This window comes from Rhagoletis zephyria, unplaced genomic scaffold, assembly GCF_001687245.7.
Source record: "Rhagoletis zephyria isolate East Lansing unplaced genomic scaffold, Rhagoletis_zephyria_1.1 Rzeph_scaffold_00087, whole genome shotgun sequence".
NCBI classification, from domain to species: domain Eukaryota; kingdom Metazoa; phylum Arthropoda; class Insecta; order Diptera; family Tephritidae; genus Rhagoletis; species Rhagoletis zephyria.
The window spans coordinates 125583-148909 of NW_016157171.1; the positions used below are offsets into that span (position 1 = coordinate 125583).

The 23327-nt window shown below is 34.6% G+C and overlaps 1 protein-coding gene and 1 pseudogene across 1 annotated transcript in view; one reads left to right on the forward strand and one right to left on the reverse strand.

Annotated features, from left to right (window-relative positions):
• Positions 1-6846: 6846 nt before the first annotated feature.
• On the reverse strand, positions 6847-7817 carry LOC108374274 (uncharacterized; annotated as a pseudogene).
• Positions 7818-11180: 3363 nt separating this feature from the next.
• ds (dachsous cadherin-related 1) overlaps positions 11181-23327 on the forward strand; it is a 389037-nt gene continuing 376890 nt past the window's right edge. Inside the window, exon 1 of the mRNA XM_017630280.1 lies at positions 11181-11541. Within this exon, the coding sequence (XP_017485769.1) occupies positions 11263-11541 (279 nt within the window). The 5' untranslated portion in view covers positions 11181-11262. The remainder of the gene's footprint in view (positions 11542-23327) is intronic.

Below are 23327 nucleotides of genomic sequence, written 5' to 3' on the forward strand. Positions count from 1 at the left end.
AAAACTGTAGGTCCCTCCGCTTTGTGTGACAACATCAAGGCGCACGCCACAAATCGGAGGAGAAGCTCGGCCAAACACTAACATATGTGTAAGCGCCAATCTATATATATATATATAATATTACAAAAACATGTTAGAAGCCTTAGCTATTGAACAAGATCTTAGCAATAATGAAATAAGTCCAATGAATCCTCTTTCAAACAATAAGGAACGTCTTTTCTCAGGATTTCTTCAGCCTTTAAATCCAGCAAATAATCTTGATCGTGTTCAAAATGAATTACTATTATACGAAAATGTTAACGAAGCAATGCATGATAATTTTGATGTTCTACAGTGGTGGGAATTAAATAAGCTGAAATTTCCATTACTTTTTAAGTTGAGTTTAAAAATATTAGCAGTACCGGCAAGTAGTGCCTCATCTGAGAGAATATTCTCAAGTGCTTGAAATTTACTTTCTGAAAAGCGTTGTGTTATAGGGTCTAGCCCTGTTTCGGTAGGCAAAATAATGTTTTTACATACGAATGTGTAAATTAATTAATTATTTCTAGGAGTTTTAATTATTTAGTTTTAATGTATTTTGATACTCAACTTTTTCTAAATATTATTAAATTACTGAAAGACTTAGTTTTTTAAATAAGATTTTTTGTTTCTATTTTATAGATAGTTTTAAGTTCCAGAACACTGAAATGTTTTACATTTTATTTTCCAATAAATAAATTATGTTTATATGTATCTTTCTGTTGCATACATAAGTGAATTGCTTTAATTTTATTTAATAGCTTCGAATAAGCAAAAAAAAAATTATTATAGTATTATATGATGCTTTTAATTTCAATTCAATCGATCCATTTGCGACACGATTTTATTTCCCAACTCAACTGCTCTTTGGTCGAAATGAAGAAGCACGTATATATGTTTGTAAGCATAAAAGTATATTAGACTGTGTAAAATAAAAAGACTAATTTCTTTCTTTCGGTCCCATATAAAAATTTCATTGTCGGTCACAAAAAAAATAATTGTGGCAAAATTTCAGTCCACTGTGTTCATTTTTCAGTTAGCGCTCGCAAAAATAAAACTGTTTAATGAAAAAACCTTTTCGCGCACATTCAGTTTTAGTACAATAAGTGCAAGCTTGAAATAGTTAGTTAATTTTTGGGAATCTTTTTTGTTGCAGGTTTCGTATATTTTTTCCATATAAACACTTTGTATGGAAGAAAATTGCTGACACGCTCAACAAAAAAAATCCCAAAAATCAAGGGTAAGTTTAGCTACTTCAAACTGGCCCCTTATTGTACTAAAATTTAATATGATACAAAACTACATACCTAGAATTTTTGAATTCTGAATAAAAAGTTTTAAATTTTGTGAACATTTCACTCAAATTGATCTAATTCTTTATTCTATATCGTCGTTTAAAGTACAAAGCCGCGTATCGTCGTTCTTCAAAACCGCGTAACTGACATTTGCCGCCAAAAATTGGATTTGCCCACGCAAGCTCTTGGCTCAATCCTTATCCATTCGTCCTGAAATATACTAGCCGGAAATGCGATTCTTTATAAAAAAGAGAACCATTTTGAAATATGAGTGTTTTTACTCTCTAGAAAATATTTTATGCAACCTTACATACGCGGTTTTGCATTTTGTTGATACGCGGTTTTGTACTTTAAACGACGATATACACTAGGGTGTTTTTTTTCGGCGACTATTTTGTTACTCCCACCACGAAATTTTGTGGGAAATATCTAGAAACAAGTTCCCTGATATTAATATTAAGTGCTCGACCAAGGCGTGAAAACATTACCCGTTCAAAATATACGATGGGGGCGTGGTTACAGTCCGATTTTCAGTAGGAATCTACCTTGGATAAAGGGCCACCTACATACCAAATTTCGTTGTGATATCTCAATTTTTGCTCGATTGATCGTTTGCACGGACAGACGAACAGACAGACATGGCTTAATCGATTTCTCTTTTCATTCTGATCATTTACGTATACATTTTTCTATATGTATCTCGATTCCTTTAGGCTGTTACAAACAACCGTTATGCGAACAAAGTCATAATACCCTTGTGCACAAGTGCGCTCGTGTATAAATATGTGTACTGTCCTAGAAATTAAACTTGAAAACGATTTGCATCCATTTGTATTGCTTTCTAAAAAATTATTGGCAATTAGAGTTCAGTTGTACAGGAATATATTCGACAGAGCAATTTATTGCAAGCATTTTAAATTAAAAACTGTTGCAATCGGTAAATTTTTGAAAAAGTTATGTTCAAATTTATTTCTGTCTAGTGGTGCAACTAGAATGCTGAGTTAACAGTTGTTAATTCACACAAACATCGTTCACTCACACAACCTCCTTCTTGCACAGAGTTGCTTGTGAGAATGCTATGAGTTGTTCTGATTCATGAGATTCTGTCCTTTTGTTACCCAGACACGAGATTTGCTCTTCCAGCGGCTTGAATGAATGCATGCTAAAATTTTTTCTGAGTGATTCAAGGTTTGTTTTTCATGCATTCATGCAGCCCTTTAGTGTGTATGTACGTACATGCATGCATGATTCGTGTGAAGTACAAGCAGGGGTGGAACTTCAAAATTTCAAAATTTGCACAATGGTCTTAAAAAATTGTGCCGAAAAGGATATGAAAGTGCCACAAAATTAAATTTCTTTTATAATAATTATATCTTAATATAAAAATTATTAATTAAGTAAATTATTACAGTAAATCACTTTTATGAGGGATTCTTTATAAATAAGCTGCATACACATAGTTGCCAACTTGGTGCTTTAAGCACTAGATGTAGTGCTTTTTAAAATTTAAACGCCAAAAAAAATTATTTAGTGCCTAGTGCCTTTTTTAGTTTTTTTTTTTCTGAACTAAAATTACTTCGAGATAGTTAAAACCTGAAATAATTTGGAATATTTAAGGCTGTGGCAGCACTGAATTTACAAGAATCTACAAATTTAAATGGACTCAAATACGACCATGATTGATAAAAAGCTGAAGTTGCAAACCCACCTTGTTAAATTCTATTCGCGTAGAAAATGCTAGTACGCATGTAAATTAAGTATTTGTTTTTTTTTCTAATTATTTGTACAAATTTTGTTTTTTTTACCACCTGAGTAAAACACATCGTTTCTTGGTGCTGAATCCAAATCTGGCCTCACAATTGCTCTAGCACTAGAATTTTGAGATATCCTAACCTCAAAGTGCCAAAAATACGGGTTTTAGCGATATTTGAGGTTACATAATGAAACCATCAAATTATTTGCTCATTTCTAATCAGGACATCATTTTCGTTTGATGCGATTCGATTTTTCTTTCTCGAGATATACCAGTTAAAATGTGCAGTACTTCGGTATTATGTTATGAAAAAAGCATCCCTTGATTCAAAAAAAAATTTGGTACTTTTAGTTTGGTAAAAGGCTTTTTTTCCAGGTTTTTGGTGCTTTTTGAAAATCAAAAGATGGCAACACTGTGCATACACGTTGCGTCTGAAACGAGAGTCGGTTTGGATATTTTAAGTAAAAATAAATATGGGTTAGTTACACCGACATGACTCTGGTATGACTCTGAATGGCTCAACTGTGTGTAGTCGAAAGGCGAGTGAACACGTACACAGTTGACTCGCGAGTCAGACGCACCGTCTATGTTGCCTATTAGACATAAAACATAAATTCATAGTAAAATTACACAGAATTCCAATTACGGAAGGGAAATACACCGAAGTACAGCTATTCTGATATTCTTACACTCATATGTACCTATATGCGAAATAATGGCAGTAAGACATTTTGACCAGTTTCGCCTATTATTTTCATTGATTATTTTTTAATTTATTTTAAATAAAAGTCTAGTTCATAATTTAATAAACACAATGGCGCATATTCATAGTCATATTTAGTACTCAACTAAGTCGAAACTATTCTAAGTCACAACTAAAGCTATTCATAGTCGCCTTAGTTTCGACTTTTCTGGCTAAGTAATAATAATAATAATAATAGATTGGCGCTTACACATATGTTAGTGCTTGGCCGAGCTTCTCCTCCGATTTGTGGCGTGCGCCTTGATGTTGTCACACAAAGCGGAGGGACCTACAGTTTTACGCCGACTCCGAACGGCGATTGTATTTTTTTATGAGAAGCTGGTTTTCATGGCAGAAATACACTCGGGGGTTTGCCATTGCCTGCCGAGGGACGACCGCTGTTAAGAAAAAACCTTTTTTCTATGTTTTTTTTGCGATGTTGCTTTGACCAGGGCTTGAACCCAGGTGCTGATGAGTGAAAGCGCGCACTGCTTACCACTACACCACAGCGGCCGACTTAAAATTTAGTTTCGGCTGCAGCTGCAACTAAGTCGTAACTAGGAAGAAGTATTTTATCAAATTAAGGGAAAACAGACGAAATGTGTAAAAATTAACTTGGTAGAGGGTGATTTTGATGATATTGAATAATCTCCAATTAAAATTTACAAAGATCGATCTATTTTAATCGGAAGATGAAATTAAATGCGTATTACAATTCGAATAAAGCTACATCACAATTTTATAATTGGAATAATTTAGATAGATTCTCAAATAATAAGTCAGTTTCACGCTAGTTCTTTTAAAGTAAATTTGTGCATAACATTTAGATATCTACTATTTGTATGTTTCACAGCATGCTTTCGATAAACATCGACTTCACATCACTGCGGTTGTTCTGGCTATTTCACACAATTAACAAGAAAATGATACCTTATTCTTTTGCATAATCATGCAAACTTGACATTATTTAATAAAAATGTAATTTTTCCAAAATATCGTAAAGAAAAATCGATAAATTTCCACACTCGTTTTGCTATATCGTAAACTAAGTCGAAACTACTTAGTAGAAGTCTGAAATGCGACTATGAATAGAGGTAAATTTTAAGTTGGTACTTAAATTTAAGTTGCAACTTTGTTAGTTTCGACTTAGTTGCTGGACTATGAATACGCGCCAATAAATGTACACAAATCGGCATTTCAAACTTTGTACAAAAATTATAAAAACTCAGCAGGTTTTCGCAACCAAATACTTTGAATTCCGAATTTTTAGGGAGATTCCAAGTTTTCGCTGTTATGCATTTTTTTCCATATAAAGTGTGTTCGAAACATTTTTAAATGGATCAAAATGTATGACACCGTCAGATAAAAATATCAAAAATCATCGGGATATTGCAGAAACTGGCATTTTCATTTAATAAACTATAAAACTGCGAACTTAGAATCTTTCCAAAAATTCTGAATTAAAAGCTTGTTGTGGCGAAAACTTACTTTTCGTACTGCATATTTACAACAGAATTCAGCGGTTTGCAAATAATTCTCACAGCCCTTATTTTAATTTTTAAGTGCTTTTAATTTTCACTTTTTGTAATTTTTGAATCTATAATGTGGTATGTAATGTTTTGTTATATATTGGCATTTTATGCTAAACTTCTATATTTTATGATTGTGCCAAAACAGGATGAATTGTACCAAAAGAGAATGTCATGTCCTACAACCCCCAATCCGTCGCTACAAAGTGAAGGAAAGAGAATAAGAGACGAAATAGCTAACAGTTTGTAATAAATTTATTTAAGTTTGGTTGTTGAAATTAAAGAATTTAATTCACGAGTGAACTTCGAGGTACAAATATGTATATCGCATGTAGATATGCAATGCATATATTATACATATACATAGTCATGTGAAAAATAAGAGGGCCTCGAGATTTTGGCCAGTTTTGGTTAGTTTTCTTTTGTTTGTTTAATCTTTTTAATAACAATACACCTTATTATCTGACAAAAAATACATAAGCCGAAATGTCAAGCTTTGTAGAAAAATTCAACGAAATTTTACAACAAACTTTTTGTTTCGAATTTTTAGAAAATTTGTAAGTAGGAAGTTTTGTAGCTCATTAAGTTCTAGCGTAACAGTACAAGTTTCAAGTAATAAAGTTTGCTGTTGTAAAATTTTGTTGAATTTTTCTACAAAGCTTGACATTTAGACTTATGTGTTTTTTGTCAGATAATGAGGTGTATTTTTGTTAAAAAATTAAACAAACAAAAGAAAACTAACCAAAACTGGCCAAAATCTCGAGGCCTCCTATTTTTCACATGACTGTATACACTGGAGATGAGGCAAGTGCATGGTGATTTTTGGTGATTATTTGCAGTATTTTTATGTTAATTTTTTTGTTATTTTTTACAAAAATATGGTTCATGCTTAAACCAAAATCACACAAGTCAAACTTTCAAATTTTATTAAGAATTTAGAAAAATTTTAAGAATTTTCATAAAATTTTGGGTATGCAGATACATACATACATCGGTTATAAAATTGTAGTAAAATAAGTGCAAGTTTTAAAAGGCTAAAGAATCGCGTTGATTTTTCTTGTTTCTGCTTACAAATTTTGCGTTTTTTGTATATAAAAGGGCAGTTTATAAAACTAAATCAACGCTTTTATAAAACTAAAACAAAACTTGCACTTATTTTACTAAAATTTTACAACTGATGTATGTATCTGCATACCCAAAATTTTTCTAAAAATTCGGATTAAAAAGTTCAAAATTTTGATGAAAGTTCTTAGAATTTTTCTAAATTCTGTATAAAGTTTGACTTGTGTGATTTTGGTTAAAGTATGAACCACATTTTTATAAAAAATAACAAAAAAATTAACATAAAAAATACTGCAAATATTCATCAAACATCACCATGCACTCACTTTTCATTTCCAGTGTATGTATGTGTACGTATGTACATAAAAAAATAAAAATAAGTCTTAAATTTTTTCTCAGATTACAAGGTACTTAAAACTTAAAAACTATTTTTCATTTAAAATGAGATCACTTATTAGCATTTGGTTGTTTTTGGAGATCCAGTCGCTGTTTTTCAATTTGATTTCTTTCTTGCAGCACTGTTAAAATTTGCGTACTGACGCTCACAAAGTTGTCGACAGCACGATACATACGTCTAAAACTTCTTTCGTTTTCTTTTCTAATTTTGATCAGCTCATCCCACTTCTCGTTCAGTTCCAACTTTATTTCGGCTTCCTCATCTAAAAATATCTTTAAACGTTGCCCTGTGCTTTCCACTCTTGGCCTTTTTGGGGTGCTACAAATAGTGGAAGGCTCCATTTGTCGCTTATTTGACGTTGATGGTAGTTCGTTTGGGGTGCTAGAAAAATTAGAGGGCTCCACTTGCCGCTTAGATGACGTTGAGGGCACTTCGTTGTTCGTTTCTTCGTTGAGAAGGTCCTTCGCAGATTCTGTTTGGCCAAGTGCAACGCCTGTAACATCATAGACCGATTGAGCAATTCCACATATACGTACAACCGATTCTTCTAATTGTGTTAGTTGGTGTTCGGTAAAGGGCCCACCACCAGTCGCTCGAGCTTCGCATTTGTTGTGTGATAATTTTTTTTTTTAAATTTCACTCTTCCATTCAGTCCACGTCTGAGAATAACAAAATTAATAGAACTCACATTGAGGCTGAATTTAACACCTACCTTCTTCCATCCATTAGCATCCTTTTGGGGTGGGCCTGCGCTATTTAGGGAATTTGTTAGCTCTTCCCAAAGAGCATTAAGAAGGGGCTTATCGCGTTTCGTGTAGCTTTTTGCGATATCGGGACTATTTTCCATGAATTCCACTATAATGGAATTTTGTACATTGTTCTTGTGTTTTCCCCTAATAATTAGAGATTAAAATACACATTTTAAATTAATTTACGTAATGTACTCACATATTAGCAAAATATCCACCAAGAAAGAACAAAACGCAAATACAATTCTGACAGCGATCAGCTGCTTGGTTTGTTTCCGATAAGCAAACCGATAAAATTAATTTCTATGACACCAAAAACCGATATTAATTCCGATTCGAACATCAAACCGATAATATCGGAATGCATGACACCAACGCGAATTTTTCATCGGTTTCAATTCCGATTCCGACAAGGTCAGTTTCCACAACAGCCCTGATAATATGTCTTTTGCTTTATTAAGACTATCAATCATGTGGTACGTAGATCCCCATCGAGTTGGGCAATCCAATTGGGGTAATTTTGATTGTTTTAATTCAAACACATCCCGATAATCGTTGGACGTCTTCCGAATGTATTTACACATGTTGCGACATTGAAGCAAATATCTTCTCATTTCTAAATTTTTGGTTACGTAAGTGGCGCAAAGTTGCGCAGTGTGTGCAGCACACCGGCATATTTGAATATCATCCATCCGAACATCATCTGCGTTTTCAAAATTATCAATATTTTTGGTGTACTCAATATTTTCTACTGCTGTATTTACATCAAAATCGTCCCCGCTATTATAAAAATGGGATAATATATTCGAAGTCTTTAGCATGTCTGCCCCATTGTCAGATGTTATTGACACAACTTGACTTAAATGAATATCATATTTCTCAAATACCGATAAAATTTCTTTTGCGAGATTTTTCGATGTATTTGCACCAACTCTCTTAAGTTCTGACATTACAAGAATCCGCGAACGTATTTCGTTATTAGTGATGAATTGGGCACTGATTCCGAAGATGTTCCTGGAAAGCCGAGTGGCAGTATTAATTTTCAAAGATATGAGACGATATTTCATTTCCTTTTGTATTTTAATTCTTATATTTTCTGTCACAAGTTTTAAAACACCCTTGCATTTATTAACATTTAAAATAAAAATTTTTCCGCACTTGTCTTTAAAGCCTTGGCAAATGGGATTGATTATGTTTTTCATATTTTGTGAGTTCAATACAATATATAAGACCGAATCAATTCTTTTTTATTAACTTTAACTTTTGTCGTCTGGTGCTTAATAGTTCTAATAGAGCCAACACTGCAGGAGGGCAATGTTTGTCATTTTCTACACATACTTTATGGACTTGTAATAAATGCTTTCTTAAATTAAATGTTCGACCGGTTTTTTAAATTTTATTACAAGTTTTACATTTAAGGTTTCCATCGTCAGGGGGATCAAAATATTTCGAAATTTTAAAAGCGTTTTTCCGTGATGACATGTTTAGTTATTAGCTCGCAAATTTGTATTAAAAGAACGGGTACGACATTCACTAATAATTGCTGTTTGTTATTATCCTTCTTCTCTATGGCCAAACGGAGCACAAGTAGCAACTCCGGGAGCAAGAGCAGAGCGATAGCACATCAATAGCAATAGTGAAATTTTTATTTTGTTGCTGTGCTCCGTCTTGCTCTAGTTCTTTCTGCTACTGCTCCGGCTACAAATAGCAATTCGTTCGTTTTGCTACCTGCTTCGTGGTGCAACGCGACGTAGCACGAAGTAAAACAAGAAAGATGTCGGTCCGAACATGGTATTATACTACATATTTGTAACAAAAACAGTTTACTGACAGAAGGAAAGAGACCTTTGTTTCTTTCCAAAAATAAAATTAAACAAATATGTTTACCGGTGAAGTAATAAAACAGCTTTCTCGCTTTATATTCTGAAATTCGGCAGCCGTATAGGCAAATTTACAAATAAGGCAGTGTCAAAATCTTTCTTCTCTCTCTAATATTACTTCACCTGGTATTATACATATTTCCACCATGGGTGGGGTGCATGCAATAACACCATACGCAATAATTCCCATTACTTGAACATTAAAAATCATTTTCAGAAGTGATAACTAGTGTCATTTTATTATTATTCTGTTTTCCAAACGGTTATAATGTCACTAGTTCAAAATTGCGAAAGGAAGGGAGGGGGCCGGGGGACGAGAACGCACTTTCAAAATTGTAGACTTACAAATCCGTCCATTCTGTGAAATATAACTGGGTGATGTGCACTATTTTGCTTTATTACTCCATTGTTAATTTTAAAAGTTGGTCTAATTGCTCAACGAGAAATAAAATAAAGCAAATTTGTGTTATTTCACATTCAATTAGGAAATAGTACAAATTTGTGCTATTGCCGTTTGTGTTATTTTACCCTCTCTCTTATAGCGCTTTTACGTTATTTAGAAAATTGCGCTCTGTTAGTCATAAATTTCATTGTGTTTTGACCGCCCTTGTATCCAGACACCTGGACTATCTAGAGAGTTTATTTATATTTTAAATTGAAAGTCTGTAGCTTGTCGGGAAATTAGTTTATAATCGACTGGAATTTTCCAGGGGATGAGCAAGTTAAATAAAAGCTTGTAAAAAAATACGAAATGATGCCTAGTATTGTGAATAACCAGGGAACGGATTTTATGGAAATTGCCTTTTTTCTGCTAAAGTGATAGAGTTTATTCAATTAAGAATATTTACGATTTAGCTTTCCCTGATTCCATATATGTATACTCATTTGATGTTGCCTTTTTTAAGATATTTGCCTTTTTTACCTTTAATTGTAAAAGGCAAGGAAAAAGGTTTATTCCTAGTAATATGAAAGTTTGAAAGGTTCCATATTTAAATTGGACGCCACTTCTATCAACTCACGTCGAGCGAACGTTTACTATATTCAAGGCTTTTCTTCGCAAAAATCGAATGAAAATGCTGCCAGAAGACTTCAAAATGCAACTTTTGGGCCAATGTTACTACAACTATAGAGATTTAAGTTTTGTTATTTAAAAACTCGAAAAGGGAAAATAGTCAAAGTACAAGTTTTTCATATAATGAAACTAGTTCATAGTTTTTTCTTTTTACTTTGAAAATAAACATTTCTAAAATAATATTTTTTTTTTAAATTTTGGGATTTTTGTCTTTTTTTGGTGCCTTCTTTTGCCTTTTTTGCGCATTCTAGTGCCTTTTCCCCTGGCTATTTTGCTATTTTATTTTGCCTTTTCTAGCGTATTTCGTTATTTAATTTAGCCTTTTTATAGGTTTTTGGGTCCTAAAAATCCATTCCCTGTTAATAGCATATTGATTTTCTTCCTCAGGTCACCATCGACATCGAGGACGTCAATGACAATGCGCCCGAATTCGAAACGAACTTGGTACGCATATCCGTGCCAGAAAATGTTGAACTCGACACTCCACTTTATGCGGCGCATGCACACGACAAAGACTCTGGAAAAAGTAGTGAGATCACTTACATGCTACATTTGCTCTCCACCGATTACCACTATTCAGTACAACAGCAACAACAATACTTTAGCAACGCAAGTACCGTAGCACAAATTCTGTCGCCTCGGCCAACTCTAAACACCTTCACAGGTTCTCCGACAGGGGCGCTAGCAACACGCAATCGCATTGCAACCGCAGGAACATCTGAATATGCTGCAGGTTTTCCCTCGCTTTCCAACTCCTTACCGGGTATGGGATTAACTTCTACCATAAGTCGTAGTGCTATGGAGGAGAATAATTTTTTCGCAATCGATGCACGCACCGGCCACCTAACATTGTCACGACACCTTGACTATGAAACAGCACTGCGGCATGCATTGATTGTGACAGCTACGGATAGCGGTAAACCGCCCTTATCGGCGAACCTCACCATACTCGTGGAGGTTCAGGATGTTAACGATAATCCACCGATGTTTGAACGCAGGGAATATTCAGTGAAGGTGTTGGAGTCATTGCCTATTAATTCTCAGGTAAGCAAAGAGTCTGCTTATATATATTTGTCAAAGAAACCAAAACAAAAATCAAATTAAAAAAAAAAAACTTTTTAAACATACCACGTTTCTATAAATTGAGTAAAAAGTATAAAATAGTTTTTCCTACACCTACAGAAATTGGTTTGATAAGTTTTCATTTCTAAATTTTAGCAAAAGTCACTCACGGTAGTGTAGAAAAATATTTAATCCAACATGAAAACCACTCACAATATTGTTGCAGAATATCAAAAGTCGATGTTTCAGTAATCATCACCGATCAAAATTAAAATTGTATCTTGGTAACTTTTCAAGAAAACAGTGATTTTATATAATTCATGTTGATTTGCTTGACCTTGGTTTGTTGGTCCAAACAGGAATCTCGATTTACGGTTGTTGGTTAGCTCGTTTCCAATGGGATGGTGACAAGAAAGTGGCTGACTTACGTGTGATGATTTTGGATTACCGGCGTATGTTGGTTCAACTGCTGTCCAATGAATAGACTAGATTTTGCATTCAAAACTTCTTTATCTTCACCTGCACAACTTGGTTGGGGTTTTGCCGGAAGGAATGTGGTGGAACCTTTTGCCTTTTACTAAACCTGATACATGAAAAATCGGGAAAGGAATAGCACGATTACTGTTATACGCTTACATAGTTGCAACACAATAACCACAAAGTAGCATGCATATCCGGCGTATATTTATTTAATACATTTTGATAAACTGCACGTTTTGCGCATTCAGAAATTCTAGCGTGAGAACGATCGCAAAGCTTTTCGTTTATACAGTATATTTTGCTTTGCTCACTTTATGCTTAAGTGCACATTTAAGATACCTACCCCAAAATGCGCATCAGAGGCATTATTTTTAACATTTATAAGGAAACTGCTCGGATAGATGCATTCAACGTACCTGCACATTGGCGTTACCTGCCTTATAAATTGTGCAACTAGTATCAATTATCAAAGAAAGTATTACGTTTACCTGCACTGGCCCTACAATTACCTTATTTTGCAAGCTTTTATTAATTTTACTCATCTCGCAGAAAAACGAAAATAGCTATCAATTTATGTAGTTATATAGATAATTAGATACCATTCGGTAAAAATTTCCCATTGCAGTAATTTCTACGTGGTAAGTGCTTCTCCATTATGTGGTTTCATAGGGATTCGTATACCTCCCTCATTGAAGTAGTAAAAAAAATTCGCTTAAGTGCCTTTTTCGGTTAAGTACACAAGTTTTTCGTGTAAAGAAGGATGTGCAGCTAGGCAGAATATACTGTATTTTAAATCTGCAGCGTAAGCGTCTGGCTCCTTCTTCAAAGAATTAGGCTTAACTTAAAAATATGTGATGAATAAAGTTCAGTTGAATTTAAAGCTTAAATCAAGACGTTGTCACTTCATGGCGATCCTGCCAGTGACATGAACAGTGAAAAGAAAAATATATAAATATGTGATTGAAAGTGGGACATAATAATATATTATATTGAGTGAAGTTTCTGCTAGTACCAACATCAACGTCACAAACGAACAATCAAGATTACAATCATCATCTACGGAATCAACGTGTTGTGTGTGTAAAACGGCATCCATATAGGCATACTATACTCACGCGCTGAAATCAGCATGTTGCATGTTTGAAACTGCATCAACATATATTAGCGCTGAAACCAACGTGTTGGGTCTATAAATGTCAAAGTCGTTACAAGAAAGATCCTGCTGCGGGACCACGGCCGTTGTCCATTCAAGAATACAGGGCAAGGCAACGGTCACAACAAATTAAAGAGAAACAACAACAACGATAACAAGAAAAGAAAACGGCAATACCGATCGTGCGTCCACCTAGGAGAAGAGGTGGAAAAAGGAATAAACAGCTACGGCGGCGAGCGCATCTAAAAGAAGAAGTCCAAAGGAAGCACACCCCAGAAGAGCTGAAGGAGATCTTTAAGGAGTTGCTGGAACTGGAAAAGGAATTGGCAAGCAGAAAGAAGACGTCTAGCAAAGGAGTGCTGAATAAGCACCCTATGTAAAAAAAAATATATATATATTTTTAGATTTCTCTTGCAACCGTTGCGAAAACGCAGTTTGCAAGGAAATCAAACATATAATTCAGTCTCACACATAGGGACGATAGGTATTACAAATGAAATTATTGTAAATAATTTACCCTTAAAATTTTTCAAAAATTTTTAATAAAAAGTAACTAAAAAGGTAGATTTGTGTAAAAATTTAATGTGCAGAGACTGAAATAAATTTAAAATACTTGTAAATTCAAGAGAAAAGAAGAATATAAGAAGTAGGTCAGTACATATTTAGAGAAATTAGGCAAATAGTCAAAGCGAGAACTTAAACTTAAACTGCATAGACGCATATGTAAGTGCGGAAGAAGCCAGTGCATTGTTTGTTAGAGGTATAGGAAAATATATAAAAAAAAAATAAGAAAAAATTTTTATTCCTTTGCTTTAGGAAAATATAATAGGGAAAACAGAATCAAAAGTCGCCGATAACAACGGCAACGTTGTAAATGAAATCGAAATAATAGAAACGCCAAAAGCAACTAACGTTTTGCTAACTAACTTGCTTTTAACAATTGTTCTGACAAAATCTGCCTACGATCTGTACCAATGCACAGTGGCCAATTTTTGGAAAACCCTGGCCAAAAGTCCAAAAAAATTGATGCATTCGTATGCATAACCATCCTATATTGTTAGGAGGGCTCTATTGCGTATCGTTATGAGACAACAAGTCGATTCGAGGCTNATTGGCAAGCAGAAAGAAGACGTCTAGCAAAGGAGTGCTGAATAAGCACCCTATGTAAAAAAAAATATATATATATTTTTAGATTTCTCTTGCAACCGTTGCGAAAACGCAGTTTGCAAGGAAATCAAACATATAATTCAGTCTCACACATAGGGACGATAGGTATTACAAATGAAATTATTGTAAATAATTTACCCTTAAAATTTTTCAAAAATTTTTAATAAAAAGTAACTAAAAAGGTAGATTTGTGTAAAAATTTAATGTGCAGAGACTGAAATAAATTTAAAATACTTGTAAATTCAAGAGAAAAGAAGAATATAAGAAGTAGGTCAGTACATATTTAGAGAAATTAGGCAAATAGTCAAAGCGAGAACTTAAACTTAAACTGCATAGACGCATATGTAAGTGCGGAAGAAGCCAGTGCATTGTTTGTTAGAGGTATAGGAAAATATATAAAAAAAAAATAAGAAAAAATTTTTATTCCTTTGCTTTAGGAAAATATAATAGGGAAAACAGAATCAAAAGTCGCCGATAACAACGGCAACGTTGTAAATGAAATCGAAATAATAGAAACGCCAAAAGCAACTAACGTTTTGCTAACTAACTTGCTTTTAACAATTGTTCTGACAAAATCTGCCTACGATCTGTACCAATGCACAGTGGCCAATTTTTGGAAAACCCTGGCCAAAAGTCCAAAAAAATTGATGCATTCGTATGCATAACCATCCTATATTGTTAGGAGGGCTCTATTGCGTATCGTTATGAGACAACAAGTCGATTCGAGGCTTTTAGTGTTACAGGAGATCGAAGTGACTGTTGCTAGCAATTCGTTCTAAACTTTTTGTAAATTAGAGTTTTCGTCGTTGTTAAAATGGTGGTATTATCTTTAAAAAAATAACAGTTTTCAAGTATCCGCTCATGGACATTGTAATCTAGAGTATGTAAAATATGTTTTTTCATTGTCACGCCATCTAAAAACTGACGTAGGACGTAGATATTCACGGATTGTTTTTTTTGTTTACTCATTATGATGGATTAGGAAAATAGTTACGAGAGTGGTCGAGATGGGCGGTCTAATTTTCTTTTTCATATATATTGAAGTTTTTCCCATCCACCTTGGTTAAAACCACCTGCCACAAGCCGCCACTGTAGTTTGGACATCAGTTTTTATACGCGATTCTTAATTTTTTTATGTTTAAAAGATTTAAATTATGTAAAAAATTATTTCTGTCAAGATTTTGATGTTTTAAAGATTGGATGTTTTTAGAATTCCAATGATGTCAGAAAGTACTACTATATTAGAGTGCTCATACATGGGCACCCCTGCCAATTTGGCAACTTTCCGAAGAAGCCCAAGAGTCAAGGAATAACGATATTAAAAAATATCTNAATGCACAGTGGCCAATTTTTGGAAAACCCTGGCCAAAAGTCCAAAAAAATTGATGCATTCGTATGCATAACCATCCTATATTGTTAGGAGGGCTCTATTGCGTATCGTTATGAGACAACAAGTCGATTCGAGGCTTTTAGTGTTACAGGAGATCGAAGTGACTGTTGCTAGCAATTCGTTCTAAACTTTTTGTAAATTAGAGTTTTCGTCGTTGTTAAAATGGTGGTATTATCTTTAAAAAAATAACAGTTTTCAAGTATCCGCTCATGGACATTGTAATCTAGAGTATGTAAAATATGTTTTTTCATTGTCACGCCATCTAAAAACTGACGTAGGACGTAGATATTCACGGATTGATTTTTTTGTTTACTCATTATGATGGATTAGGAAAATAGTTACGAGAGTGGTCGAGATGGGCGGTCTAATTTTCTTTTTCATATATATTGAAGTTTTTCCCATCCACCTTGGTTAAAACCACCTGCCACAAGCCGCCACTGTAGTTTGGACATCAGTTTTTATACGCGATTCTTAATTTTTTTGTGTTTAAAAGATTTAAATTATGTAAAAATTTATTTCTGTCAAGATTTTGATGTTTTAAAGATTGGATGTTTTTAGAATTCCAATGATGTCAGAAAGTACTACTATATTAGAGTGCTCATACATGGGCACCCCTGCCAATTTGGCAACTTTCCGAAGAAGCCCAAGAGTCAAGGAATAACGATATTAAAAAATATCTGCTGCTTGTATCCTCGGACCCTGTCATTTCAAGTTTACGTTTAAACCCACCAAAACAAAATCATAAACTGTCGTCAGATGCCATTAAATTATTATCAACTGTTGTAAATGCGGATGCGGAATTGCCATCAGAAAATATAGATACGAGCTTGGATACTTCAGATGACTGCGAGTCTGACGGTGTATAAAATTGTTATCTTAAAAATATATTCCTGTACCAACAAATATGTATGTCTTGTTTATTGATTCATTCAAAATCCCGCAGTTACCGTGTAAATTTCAACATCAAGATTTTTAGAAACAAACATTAAGACCTCGTTAGTATTTGTCCGAGCTTCTCTTCCGATTTGTGGCGTGCGCCTTGATGTTGGCGCACAAAGGGGGGCACCAACAGTTGTACGCCGAATCCGAACGGGGATTTTATTTTTATGAGAAGCTGTTCTTCGTGGCTGAAAACACTCGGGGGTTTGCCATTGCCTGCCAAAGGGCGACTTTATTACAAAAAACTTGTTTGTTTCTTATTTTTTGATGTTGGTCGGAAACTGGGCTTGAACCCAGGCCCTGCGGAATGATAGCGTATATTGCTAACCGCTACATCACATTATATAACAAAAAAGCAGAAAACATGACCTTTTATACTTAACTACCTTAGTTTTGCTAAAAATCTGATTATTTTAAGCGTACACAGCAGCCATTATGGATCCGCCATTTTGCATTTCGAAGTTATGTGGTGAAATTTAAAACCAGCAACCAAAATAAAGACGAATACTCAAGGTTTGATTACAATTGTACCACGCTTCGACTTTTGGCCAGCTTTTTCGAAAAATTGGCCACTGTGAAATGGCATAAAGGCAGTATAAAAAAAAAATGTCTAAAAAGAGTCGCCTCGGTTGAACAGGTATAATGAGCCCATGGGAAACTGTTGTTGAAAAAATTAAAATACAGAAAAATATCTTTTTAAAATTACAGAGGTGTCTCACCCCAAATCGTTCAATACGTAGAAATACTGTATTTAAACATCTAAAAATCTTGCATAACAGCATGGAAAACATTAGATGCAGAATTAACGCCTATAACAGTCGTTTTACTACCAGGCATCAAAAACTAGCCAACGAAACATTTAACGATCTCAAAGAGAAATTAATAAAAACTCTTTTAAAATTTGGTATAGACCAAAATATTTCAATTAAGCTAGAAAAACAAATTGAAATACTAAAGACAATACTAAAGAAAGTAAAAAGATTGAGAACACCAACGCAATGCCGCAGACAGCCGTAGAGTCTCTTAGTAATGCCGCGCGACTCATACCAGAGTTTGACGGTAAAGCAGAAAATCTGCGCAGTTTCTTGGACGCGTTGGAACTGGTGCAACTAATTAAGGAAGACAATGAGACCATAGCGATAACCTTGACCATAGAAACCTTATAAGTAACGAAAGCACAATAGATAAAATAATAAACAAACTGAAAATAGCAGTCAAATGCGAATCAGTTGAAGTAATAACTGCTAAATTTATGAACATAAGGCAGCAAGGTAAGGCAGCCAGTTGCTATAAAAAAAAAAAAAAAAAAAAAAAAAAAAAAAAAAAAAAAAAAAGATCTGACTAGGGCATTAGAAAATGCATATATTAGTTATGGCTTGGGAACAGAATTGGCCAATAAATATAGCACACAAGCAGCGGTCAAGGCGATGACCAAAAACTGCACTAACGAAAAAGTCAAATTGGTAATGGAGGCAGGCAATTTTAATAATATGAATGAGGCCGTCTCAAAATTTTTCAATAGCTGCACAGAAACAACTGGGCGGCAAAACACAATAATGCTCCTAAACAAGAACAATAAAAGAACGCACCAATATTGGAATAACAATTGTAGAGGAAAATACCACTATAACAATCGCAAACACTCCCGTGGACGCGGAGGTTATGGAAACAACATATAACAATAACCAATATCAAAGACGTAATAGATCAAGAGGAAGACGAAGTAGTTATCAACCACAAAATCCAAACAACAATGTCCGTTTAGCAACGGCACAAAGTATGATAAAAGACCTCATATCTGAACAATCAGTTGTATGGGGTCTGCAGGTTATAGTGACCCGATCTTTGTTATTTTCACTTTAAGTCTTCTGTTGATAATGAGTGAAAACAGCGCGAAATTTCATGGTCCTAGCTGCATAAATGGATGAGTTATAACGAAAAATCTCATATCTGAACAATCAGTTGTATGGGAGCTATATGTTATAGTGGTCCGATTCTTCCGGTTCCGACAAATGATTATTACATTATAAAAATACACCCACATACCAAATTTGATACGGATATCTCGAAAACTGAGAGACTAGATTGCATACAAACAGACGGACAGACAGACAGACGGACAGACGGACATGGCTAAATCAATTCAGCTCGACATTCTGATCATACAAGTATACATTTTAATGGGTCTATCTCTTTTTGTTCTGGTACTTACAAACATCGGACCAAAGTTATAATACCATTTCATGCTCATGAAAGGTATAAAAATGTTCCATTCGAATGGAATACAAACTGTGAAGAAGCATCTCAAAAATAAACTCATGTCACCTGCTGTACTGCAGTATCCAGATTTTACAAAGCAATTCTGTGTTACAACAGATGTAAGCAAATACGTTTGCGGTGCCGTAGTTAGACAGGAGCACAATGGTGTTCAACTGCCTAAAGCATCTGCTTTTAGAGCTTTCACTAAGGGGGCGTTCAGAAAGCATTTGATCATTTTTGATGTGTATACATCTTTGGTTTCGGTAGGGGTAAAATTTGCGAAGCTGTAACGCATAGCCCAGCAGAAAATTTCGAATTGTAATGCAGCAGAAAATTTTTAATTTCATTAGAAGCACCCCGTGTTTACTTGCTATTGCAAATGGTTGCATACATTTAGGCATATGCAGAGCAAGAGGAAATGCGGTTCAAATGATTATTACTTCCGATAATGCAAACTCCGTGCACGCATACGGCTATGTACCTATATCTATACATACTCAAGTTTGTATTTATGTACATACATATGCATGAACACATTTGTTGCAAGTGGTTTTGTTCATAGCATGGTTTTAGGCAAAGGTTTAGTATTCTATTGATAAAAAAGGCGAAAATTTTAATAATACTGAAAACATTTTAACTGGGTCCGTTGATACCTGATGAACATATAAGAACATATGTTTATACATATACATGTGTATGGATGATATAATAGCTCTGATCCAATACTTTTCGTGTAAAACCCTGTTAACCCGTCAAACAGCAAAATTACTCTATGAAGTGAGAGTAAAAAGTGAGTAACAGCAAAAAGTACGGGAACAAAAAAAGCATCGAGTTAATCGACAGATAAAGCAGAACAACAGATTAAATTTCTAAAAGAATAACTAAATTTAGAAATATATAAAAATAGAAATGTTCAAACTACAAGCTCAAAAACAGTAATTAATGCGGTGTTTTCAAGATATTTTAACGCCCTTGAGTTACAAGTATATACAAGTGTAATATTTTATCAATCATACCGATAATTTTATGTATTAAAAGATTAAAAATGAAAATAATTAAAAAAAATAAATCAGCAAAATGTATAAAATTAAGTGAAGTTAATATTTAATTTCTAACCTAACCTACATGTGTATGTATGTAAAAGAATTATAATTATAAAATAATCTCAGATTAAACCGATAAATTTTTGGTGTCCAACAAAGTTTTATCGATTATACTTGCGAAGAAGAGGAGGAATGTCAAATGTAAAAGTAAACAAAAATTGACGCTACCAAGGAAAAGAGGTTTGTAAAGTTATTTTTAATAAAATATTAAGTTAAAATATATTTAAATATCATAATATATGTAGCAGAAAAAAGTGACCACGGTGGCACAGAGAAAAAGTTTTACTTTTCCTCGAGTTGTGAGAATAACAAGCACAACCATTTTAACAACTAACGAGCTTTTATTGAGTTCATATTTATATATAAACGTACTTTTATGCTTTGTCNGTTATTTTTAATAAAATATTAAGTTAAAATATATTTAAATATCATAATATATGTAGCAGAAAAAAGTGACCACGGTGGCACAGAGAAAAAGTTTTACTTTTCCTCGAGTTGTGAGAATAACAAGCACAACCATTTTAACAACTAACGAGCTTTTATTGAGTTCATATTTATATATAAACGTACTTTTATGCTTTGTCTACGCATATGTTTACACATCAAATATCATGAGTACCTAGTACTCACGCCTTTTTTTACATTTTGCGCGAAATGTTTTCCATCATACGCGTCAGGTTTTGGGACAATTAGCTAATGTCTGCAGAAGAGGGTATGGAGGAGGTAAAAAGCGGTGATGTAAAATTTGAAGTAGGGAGCTCCGCATTTGTCCACAGCAATAGGTATTAGTGCATTTAACTATTTGAAGCATATACTGACTTTCCCGAACGTGTGTGCTGTACCACTTAGTACATGGTAATACCGGAACAAAATTTTCAGCTCTAGCATCTGCTTCAATGTACTCTGCAAATACTTCGTAGCTGTCGATGACCATACCACTCCATATTTCAGCTAACACCTCACCAGCTTTACGAAAATTTATCTTCTCTAATGTTGGATCAACAGTTTTCCCATTTCCATCTAGATGGTTGCCGAAAGAATCGTGAGGTAGTATTACCCCCGCCAATTCCCGACTTAATGGAGCCATTCTGCGTTCAACCCTATTAAAGGCGCCTCTACCAGGTGCGTTTGTGAATATAAAAATAGCGTCGAGGTCATGTTTTTGAAAATGATGAATTGCATGTGCAACCACCTTGGCGTATCTAGGATTTTCATCTGGGCCTCCGTCAGAAGACACAAAAATAACCGGCTTAAAATGTCCACAATTATCTTTTATGACATTTCGGAATTGAGTTAATGTGATAAGTTTTTCGAAATCAAATGCATGTGTGGATGCGGTCGATGACAAGCGCTTTCCACTTCTGATGGCAATATAAGATGGTCCAGAGTAGGTTACTGCTTCCGGACGTCCAATGCGCCATTTTGTATTACACATGTAGCATCAACGCTAGGTATCAACTTGTGTCTGGCGGCTATCATCCAATCGTGATCAGGAAGCGAAACTCGGTACTCCAAATGCATTAAGACAGGTGCCTGCTTGTTAGCAGCTGCTAAACCTATTGGTACGCGAGCTTTATCATCTTGCGATAGAAAGCATGCTTGCAGCGGGCCTAGAATACTTGTCAGCGTTTCCAACGGTCTAATTGTAGCGACACAGAAGTGCTGGTCCAAATGGCTTTTGTGATGATCAGCCTCTGGCCGACTCAAGTTAACAGGCAAATATGTCGCGCTTCTAGATATTTGGTAACCGAGATGTAACAATTTTTCATGAAGGCCGCTTAAGGTTTGACAATAGAATTTCACTTCGCCGACGTTCGTTGGCAGAAGCACCAAACAAGGCTATGTCGACAATTGTTTTGAGTAACTCAGGCTGCTTACATTCAATACGAGGACGGCCTGGAGTACTATGTGTTACATTGACTGCGTCAACATTATTTGCACTTATTTCTGCTAGTTTCGATTTAAGAGTCAACCTATGCTTTTTGGAGTGAATAGCGTGAAGATTTTTTCTTCGGAGATTTTTTTACAAGACTCAATACGTTTTTTGATCTTAGAAATTTCGTTTGAGTTTCCACGGAGCAATGCCACATTGTATTCAGCTTTCAGTAAAGAAATTTGATTCCGCAGAACATCCTGCGCTGGGGTATTACGACAAATAGACGTAGTAAACTCTTCAGAGTCCTTGCTATTGTGAACTACGTCTGCTGTTTCACTCTGGCTGCAGTCGGGGTCAACTGCAGGGGTAGAACTATCGTTCAGTTGAGGCGTTTCTTTATCATTGTTCTGAAATGCATAATACAATAATGCATTATGATTACAAACTTTTAATAAACTAAAATCTGTCATCACCTTTTCATTGGGTGTTGGAAGTACAGGGCAATATTGGCGATCTTAACTTTTGTCGTTGCCTGCTGCAGCTCTTTAATTTTATTTAAAATAATGCTTACGAAATCAGTTTTGTCTGTAGAAGTTTTTTTAGCATCTCTCCAGAGGATGCTTGTACATTCCTGACACGCTGCTTTTGTTTTATTTGTATGTCGTGCAACATATGCACGAAATAGCTGCAAATGTAGATTGGAATTCATTTCACCATAACTTTTTGAACTTAAATCATGGAAAGAGCTTGAATAAAAATTGGAACGGGTTCCACGCGACACGACTAGCAAGTTTTCGGTTACATTTTGAAACTTTTTACATAAATACATATATACATATTTATCGACTACGCTCCCAGTCAGCTGATATGATTGCCATATGCAAAATATTTAATAGAAAGGAAGATGTGGTTATTATTGAGATTAAAGCAAAGTACGTGATAATACGAAACACCCCTCCCCCCTACGCGATCGATAGTAATCATTTGCCTAATTACCCCCCCTAAAGTGGTCATGTGATTTATGGACGCCTCCTAAAGGTGAGAGCAATAAATCAACACCTGAGCAAGAACTGGCAGCAGTCCACTGGGCGTTTGTACATTTTCGACCGTATTTATATGGAACAAAATTTTTTGTAAAATCCGACCATAGACCATATTTGTTTGCGATGAAAAATCATCAAAATTAACACGTATGAGGCTAGACCTCGAAGAATACGATTCTACAATAGAATACCTTAGGGGCAAAGAAAACCATATAGCTGATGCATTATCAAGAATAAAATGTGATGACACAATCACAAGTAAAGAAATAAAAATTCAAGNCCAATGAGCAAAATTCTAATTGTCAGGACTAGATCTAAAACGAAAAAACGGGATCCTATAAAAAACTCACATATCTCT